This window comes from Triticum dicoccoides, chromosome 7A (assembly GCF_002162155.2).
Source record: "Triticum dicoccoides isolate Atlit2015 ecotype Zavitan chromosome 7A, WEW_v2.0, whole genome shotgun sequence".
Classification (NCBI taxonomy): Eukaryota; Viridiplantae; Streptophyta; class Magnoliopsida; order Poales; family Poaceae; genus Triticum; species Triticum dicoccoides.
Genome location: NC_041392.1, coordinates 101,711,730 through 101,719,461, shown reverse-complemented (window position 1 = coordinate 101,719,461; position 7,732 = coordinate 101,711,730). Strand labels below are relative to the sequence as shown.

Sequence of the window (7,732 nt, the reverse complement as noted above, 5' to 3'; positions counted from 1 at the left end):
TGATCTCTGAGTGTGGGCACTCCATGATGGGCAACATATTGTGCGTCAACGATGCCGAATTGCTCTTCAGGGTCCTGCCAGTTCAAAACCGAAAACAATCAACAAATAGTGAGCCATGTCAGGTGTGCACAGTTTTTCAAAGCGATTTTCTCGATAATTTAAGCATTCTTCAGTGAATCTATGAAAATGTTGTGTGCATCTATGATCAAGTAACTATGTACATTGACACATCTCCAGAATTTGAAGTCGAGACCCCATCCATGAACCAGATCATTCTACAAAATAAAATAAAAATAACAATAATAATAATACCTGGGCTAGACCTGTTGGTATTTTTTTATTTTTTTATAGAAGAAAACTCCGTGAGCATCAAGCCCTTGAGACGAGACTCGAACCCTGGTGAGCTGGCTGTGAACTCCCGCGCCTTGCCAACTAAGCTACGCTCTGTTCTCAAAATTAACCTGGATCATATGCCACACGCATCTCCAAGCATCCCTGGAGAAGACTGGCGCCATCACCTCCACGAACCTGCCCATGCATACATGCTTCTTCATCTTAGCTTAAAATTCCTTACACATGACACAGGGCGAAGAACTTGTGTTGATGATGATCAATTACCCGCTGCACGGCCGCTGGTGCACGTCGGGGCACTGCTTCCCCCCTGCAGTCCTGTGTCATTCAAGCATGCCTGATTAGCTAATCATCATATATAGTGCATCAAAACTTACACCTAGAAGATTAATTGTGTGCATGGTCATTCTTGCATGCCTGCATAATCAGCAACTGCTTGCTTACTTGTGCATGTCACCGGAGTTTCTCTTGACGGAGACGTCGTACGCCTTGTGCCCCTTGGTGGCGCCCAGCCCCGGCTGCGAGATCTCCAGCCCGTGCTTCTTCACGATGTTGATGTACCTGCAACCGCCCACAGTCTCTGAATGATCAAAATTCAGAAAGCAGCTACATGCGGAATGGATATGGATGATCGACGACGATCCTACGCTTCGGCGGTGAAGTTGTCGACGCCGAGGTCCTCGTCCACAGGAACACGTAGTCGTACGGCGCCATGATGCTCGGGTGAAGGAACCTCTTGGCGGACCACCTTCGTCAATCATCATTCACACATTGCAGGTCAGAAATGTCTGAAGATTGCTGGGACTACAGACTGAAGAAAGAAAACGTCGGAGACAGACGGACGGACAGGCACGGGGCTCTCACCATTTGGTCTGCTTCCTGGCGCTGAAGTGGACGGTCTCCTTGGACCACTGGAACTCCTCGTCCCACTCCGTCGTGTGGCCGTCGTAGTGGAACAGTGTTACAGTATATGTGGATTGCACTATTAGTTTTTTCATCAATTCAGACTTTTAGTTACGTTGACTAGTGCATGATGGTATCAGAGCTAAAGTCTTGAGTTCAAGTCCCGACTTTCACAATATATTAAAAATTGCTGATAGCCTCACTTTGTGTCCACGTAGAGGCCTCTTGAGTTATACGTGAGTTTCGCACGCCGTCGCTCTCTTCCGATTAACAAAAAGTATCACGTATCAGTGTGAATAATACAAAGTGTTTTTTCCAGGAATAATAAAACAAAGTGTTGCAAGTAAACGCTTCATGCCAATAAAAAGCAAATGTACAACAATGAATCCAATAATGGAAAATAAAAAAGTAAATAAAATGGCCTCATCTCAACCCCATCTTGGTCCGTCGGACAAAAAAGTAGATCATTAACAAAACCAGTGGTGTTTTCTTAGTGTTTAGTCAACCATATTATCTGATTGTGCAGTATTGCTTTTGTAACTAAGTAAATACAAAAACTAATTTAGGGTTGGGATGATGATCTAGTGGTAGAGTTGGCCAGCTCCTTGTCGGCATTGTCAAGTCTTGAGTCAAAGGCGTGCCACTCCTCGTATTGCCGGTCTTTAATCTACGCATCAATCATAACAACAATTAATATTCTCATGAAATATATTGTGTTACCTTAATCAATTAGTACTATGTAATGTAAATATTTGTATGAAAAAACTGAAATGTAAATATCTGCATACCTTAGCCCTGCTTCCTTGCTTTTCTCCGTTACCCTGCATGCAAATCGAGGGAGCAACATGGAAAATTCAAAAGAAGTATCTGAGAGCATGCCATGCACACAAGATATACTTCATATGTAACATGTTCATGCTTTAAGCGAATTACTCCTTTTACGTTGTAGTGTAGTAAGTTGCTTATACAACTTATGATGTATGACTTTGTGCTTGATAAATATTATGTCACCAGCTTTTAATTATCGGTGGTCAATCAAGATGACACGGTGCTTGATAAATATTATGTCACCAGCTTTTAATTATCGGTGGTCAGTCAAGATGACACGGCAGTACAATCATTCCTACGCAATGAAAATTCAATATATTTTGCTAAATCTTTTCAAATAAACATGCTTTAAGCTCCAACCATACATAATATCTTTCTTGCGGCCTCTTGATGTTTATTGTGTTTGTATCCTCTTGATTCTTCACTTTAAGTCAAAATAATTCACCCTTTGTCGAAAAATAATATATTTCTTGCGTAAAAAGGGGATGCAACTGAATCAAAACACGTGGATGGGCTCCTAGCCTAGCGGCAAAAGCACGATGGTGTCTCTCCACTGACACGAGTTTGAATCCTATGGGCAAGCACTCAGTGAAGTTACGTTACCTGATCTTTGAGTGTGGGGACAACATGATGGACAACATACTGTGCATCCACGATGCCAAATTGCTCTTCAGGGTCCTGCCAATTCAAAACAGAAAACAAAAAAAAATAGTGAGCCATGTCAGGTGTGCACAATTTTTTGAAACGAATTTTTGGATAACTTAAGTGTTCTTCAGTGAATCTATCAGAATGTTGTATGTATCTATGGTCAAGTAAGCACGTACATCGACACATCTCCAGAGGTTGTAGTCGAGACCCCATCCGTGAACCAGATCATTCTGCAAAATAAAATTAAAAATAAATAAGTTCTTCATTTTACTTGTGTAATAAAATAAGATAATAATGTTATTTTAGTTCAAATAATAATCCAGAATTAATTATGAGCTACTGGCAGAATCAGCATGATAGCTTAAGTACCTGGATCATATGCCACACACATCTCCAAGCATCCCTGGAGAAGACCGGCGCCATCACCTCCACGAACCTGCCCATGCATACATGCTTCTTCATATCAGTAACTTAAGATTTTCATACACATGACACAAGGTAAAGAACTTGTGTTGATGACGATCAACAATTACCCGCTGCACGGCCGCTTGTGTACGTCGGGGCACCAATTCCCCCCTGCATCCGTCCTGTGTCATTCATGCATGCCTGGTCAGTTAGGATGTGTATGGTAGCCTATATATATCTCAGTCAGTCTTGCGCGGAAAGAAAATGGCTTTTTTTAGATAAAAGGCGAGAGCCCGACTTTATAGATAAAGCCACCAGACAGAGTCACAACCACCAGAAGGGAATCACATAAGTTTAACACAGTACGACTAGAGAGTATGGGTACAAGGCATCCAGCCTATCATGGCACGCAGGCCAGCCAAACGAGCACTCGAAACACTAAGAAACCGTCCTCCTGGACCGCCGCAGTAGAGAAGAAGCCGTAGATTTCATTTTGGATAGCATATCGTCGAACGCCTCAAGGTCCCCATCCTTAGTCAATGATCTCCACTGCTGCAAAAAGACATTAGCTTTAAATAAGCAACTCACAGGGTTAGCCGGGAAAATATGTTCAATAGTGAACTTGTTTCTAGTAGTCCAAAGCGCCCAACAGATCGCTGCCCAGCCCACCATGAAAACTCGCTTAGACCGGCCTGCTAGAGAATTGATACATCGCCGAAGATCCGCAAAAGAGGAAGGGTTCCAAGGAACATGAAGCCAAAGTCTAATGCAACTCGAAATGAATTTTGCCAAAGAGCACTGGAAGAAGATATGTTCTGTATCCTCTAGGGCGCCACACAGATGACAACTATCAGAACCCGGCCCATTTCTCTTTTTAATCTGGTCAGCCGCAGGAAGTTTGCGACGAAGAGCTTGCTAAAGGAAGATTTTGATCTTAGGAGGTATGCGGGCAGACCAAATAAGTTTAAACTTGTCAGTGCGAACACCAGCGATGAGATGCGAGTACGCCGACTTAACAGAAAAACGCCCCGAAGGGGAGTGGGGCCAAAAAACGGAGTCCTCTTCCTCCGAGAGCAGGGGGAAGCAGGCAGTAAGGCGTTGCCAATGTTCCAACTCCGCAGGGGAAAGAGAGCGCCGGAAATCTAAAACCCAACCCTGAGCCGAGAGCTCAGAGATAGAGATCTCAGGGTTAGCACAAAACGAAAACAAAGTCGGGTAAGCCTCCGCAAGAGTAGAGTCCCCAACCCACCAATCTAACCAAAAACACGTAGATTTGCCATTATGGACAACGAATTTCACCAGGGATCGGAAGATCGGTCTAATACTAACGAGCTGGCGCCAAAATTGAGAGCCACCAGAAGAGGAGGCGAACATAGGGCTCGAGAAGGGAAAATATTTAGCTTTGAGAAGGTTAAGCCAAGCAAGACGTTCATCAAGGAACATAATCTTCCACCACCATTTTAACAAGAGACACTTATTCATGATTCTAGTGTTAATGATGCCAAGGCCCCCCTTGTGCTTAGGTTTGCAAATGAGGTCCCACTTGACCATCCTATATTTGCGTTTGTTATCGGAGGAATTCCAGTAAAAGGCACCCCTGTGCTTGTCGAAGCCCGTGTGTGTCCCTTCAGACAGAAGATAGAAGCCCATTAGAAACATCGGGAGAGAGGAAAGGCAGGAGTTGGTAAGGGCGACCTTGCCCGCCTGAGAATTATAACGACCTCGCCGCGGCAAAACTCTATTGCCAACTTTAGTAACAACCGGGGCAAACTCTTTGGCCAAAAGCTTAAGCGGGGAGATAGGTAAGCCCAAGTATTTGAGAGGAAAGGATCCTAGCGAGCAATTCAAGAGATGGGCGACCCTCTGCACTTTCGAGGCAGATACCCCAGTCACAATGACCTCGCTTTTAGAAAAATTGATTTTAAGGCCCGACAAGGCTTCAAAGCAGAGCAGAAGAAATTTCAGATTCGTGATGGAGTTATCATTAAGTTCAACCAAAATGATGGTGTCGTTCGTGTACTGAAGGTGAGAGATTCCATTAGGAACAAGATGGGAGCTAACCGGCGAGATGTGACCAGCAGCCGCAGCCCGAGACAGAATGTGAGATAAAGCATCAGCCACAAAATTGAAAAGCAAGGGGGACGCCGGATCTCCTTGCCTCAGGCCCCTACCGTTGGCAAAGAAATTACTGGTCTGGCCATTGACAGCCACCGCCGTGTGCCCACCAGTGACAAGTTGCATCAGACGGTGGACCACCGCACCATCGAAGCCCTTGGCCAATAGAACTTGGCGAAGAAAACCCCAGCTGACTAAGTCATACGCCTTTTCGAAATCAAGTTTAAGGACCACAGCCTTGGTGTTCTTACAGTGAATGTCATGAATTATCTCATGGAGGCAAAGCACCCCATCCAGAATGAATCTCCCCTTAATGAACGCGGATTGGAAAGGGCTAATAACCCGATGGGCGATCGGAGACATTCTAGTAGCCATCCCCTTGGCAGGAATCTTAGCAAAATTGTTAATCAAAGCAATGGGTCTAAATTGGGAGATCAAGTCAGCGCCTTTAACTTTAGGAATGAGGGTGAGAACTGTGTAGTTAAGTCTCGAGATGTCAACAGTCCCCAACCAAAAACCTTGAGATATAGCCATAATTAGGCCCTTTAGCTGAGGCCAGAATTGCCGGAAGAAAGGAATGGAAAAGCCGTCAGGCCCAGAAGCCGCATTCGGGTTGGCAGAACGGATCGTCTCAAAAATTTCCTCTTCCGTGGGGGGGGGGGATCAGCAAACTCTCATTGTCAGCGACCGAAAGCTAGTCCAGAGGAGACCAAAAGAGCGAGGCCAAATTAAAGCCTAGAACGGGTTTAACAGCTAGGAGGTTAGAGAAAAAATCAACCACATGACGCATAATCACCGAGGGGTCAGAGACCCTGACGCCGTCGATCGTAAGGCTATCAATAATGCATCTCCGGCGTCTGCCGTTAGCAATCGCAAAGAAATAGGACGTAGGAGAGTCACCCTTTAAGGTCCAGTTTATAGTACCACGATGTTTCCAGTACACTTCCTCTTGCCTATGAGTGCCCAGCAGCGCCTCTTCTAAACCATACCGAGTTTGCCATTCAGTCGAGGACAGCCCAGAGCTATCGGCGCGATCATCTAAAACGCCAATTTGAGCAACCGGCCTAGCTTTGTCACGCCTAGACTCAGCGTAATGGTTTTTAGACTAGCCTCTAAGGAATCTACGCAAAAAATAGGAGCATTGATGCCAGTCATCCATGGGGCCAAAAGAGCGTCGAGTAGAGGAGAGGAAAGTCAGAATCTTTTGAGCCACCAACTCGTTAAAACCTTCCACTTGGAGCCATGAAGCATCAAACTGGAATCTCGGGAAACCAACTGGGCGCGAACCATCATCTAGAATCAAGGGGGTGTGATCAGAGCCAACACAAGCCAGCGCTCTAAGACTGACACGGGGGAATAGAGAGTCCCACCTAGAACAAACAAAAACCCTATCAAGAACAGAACGGATGGTTAGACCAGGTGGAACGGGCTCCAACCCTAGGAATCTCACGAATACCCGTGTCCCTAATAAAAGCATTAAAAGCATCAGCCAGGGGTCAGGAGAAGTTAGATGAGCTCTTGTCAGAAGGGAAACGAAGCAAATTAAAATCGCCCCCGGTCAGGAGGGGTAGCTGACAGGATTCAATTTTAATACTAATCTCGTCCAAGAAGGCATAAGACATCGCGTGGTCAACCGGACCATAAACCACCATGATTTCCAACAAGGGATTGAGGGATCGAAGGGAAACCACCATACTAGCCCAAAAATGCCATGGTCGAAAGCCACAAAGTCGAAAGTATCTTTTTTGGCACCAAGCAAGAGACCACCGGAGAGCCCAGCCGAGGCCACATAATTCCAATGAAATCTGTCTATCCCAGCAATGGCCGATAAGTCACTTGAGGAAAAGGAAGATTTGATAGTCTCAACAAGGCCAATAAAGTCTACGTTTTCAGATCAGACCAGGTCTTTAAGTTGGTCCCTACGCCCCCTAGCGCCGAAACCATGAATATTCCAAATTAAGGCCTTCATCTAAAAGATAGGTTTTTGATACGGAGACTTGACCTGCTCGGCGCCATGCAGGATTTAGCACGCTTCCTTCCCACGCGAGTAGAAGACACCGGGGGAGCTTGACACCTGTCATCTCCCCCCTCGTCCCCACCGGCCACAACCGGTGGGGCGGCCGAACCCACCCGAGCCTCCTTGGCCTTCGTAATATCAGCCTGGGCTACCTCATTTGCCCTAATAACACCAAGAATCGACGAAGGGGAACCCAGGCTAGAATCTAAGCAAATACCAACATCATCTAGAATTTTGAGCAAGTGATCATCAGATTGTGAAGGAAGAACTAAACGCACAGGGGAGACAACCGTGGGGAGGGAGGGGGAAGGGGCTGGGGACGAACCTGAAGGGGGCAGATCCCGAGCCGCAGCATGCCGAGCCGCCCGATCGACCACCCGCTCACCGCAGTTGGAGACGTGGCCGCTCTTGCGGGCCGTGGACGCAGGCGAGCGCACAGGCACAAGACGAGCACGACTGGGGGAA

General features: G+C 46.1%; 1 protein-coding gene across 1 annotated transcript in view; it reads right to left on the bottom strand.

Moving 5' to 3' along the window:
* Positions 1-1,692: 1,692 nt before the first annotated feature.
* The window catches only part of LOC119333203, a 12,939-nt gene continuing 6,899 nt past the window's right edge, over positions 1,693-7,732 (bottom strand). The window contains exons 9-14 of the mRNA XM_037606183.1: positions 3,264-3,317; positions 3,116-3,166; positions 2,907-2,960; positions 2,686-2,760; positions 2,043-2,075; positions 1,693-1,921 (exon numbers count right to left, since the gene is read on the bottom strand). Coding sequence (XP_037462080.1) covers positions 1,795-1,921; positions 2,043-2,075; positions 2,686-2,760; positions 2,907-2,960; positions 3,116-3,166; positions 3,264-3,317 — 394 coding nt within the window. The 3' untranslated portion in view covers positions 1,693-1,794. The remainder of the gene's footprint in view (positions 1,922-2,042; positions 2,076-2,685; positions 2,761-2,906; positions 2,961-3,115; positions 3,167-3,263; positions 3,318-7,732) is intronic.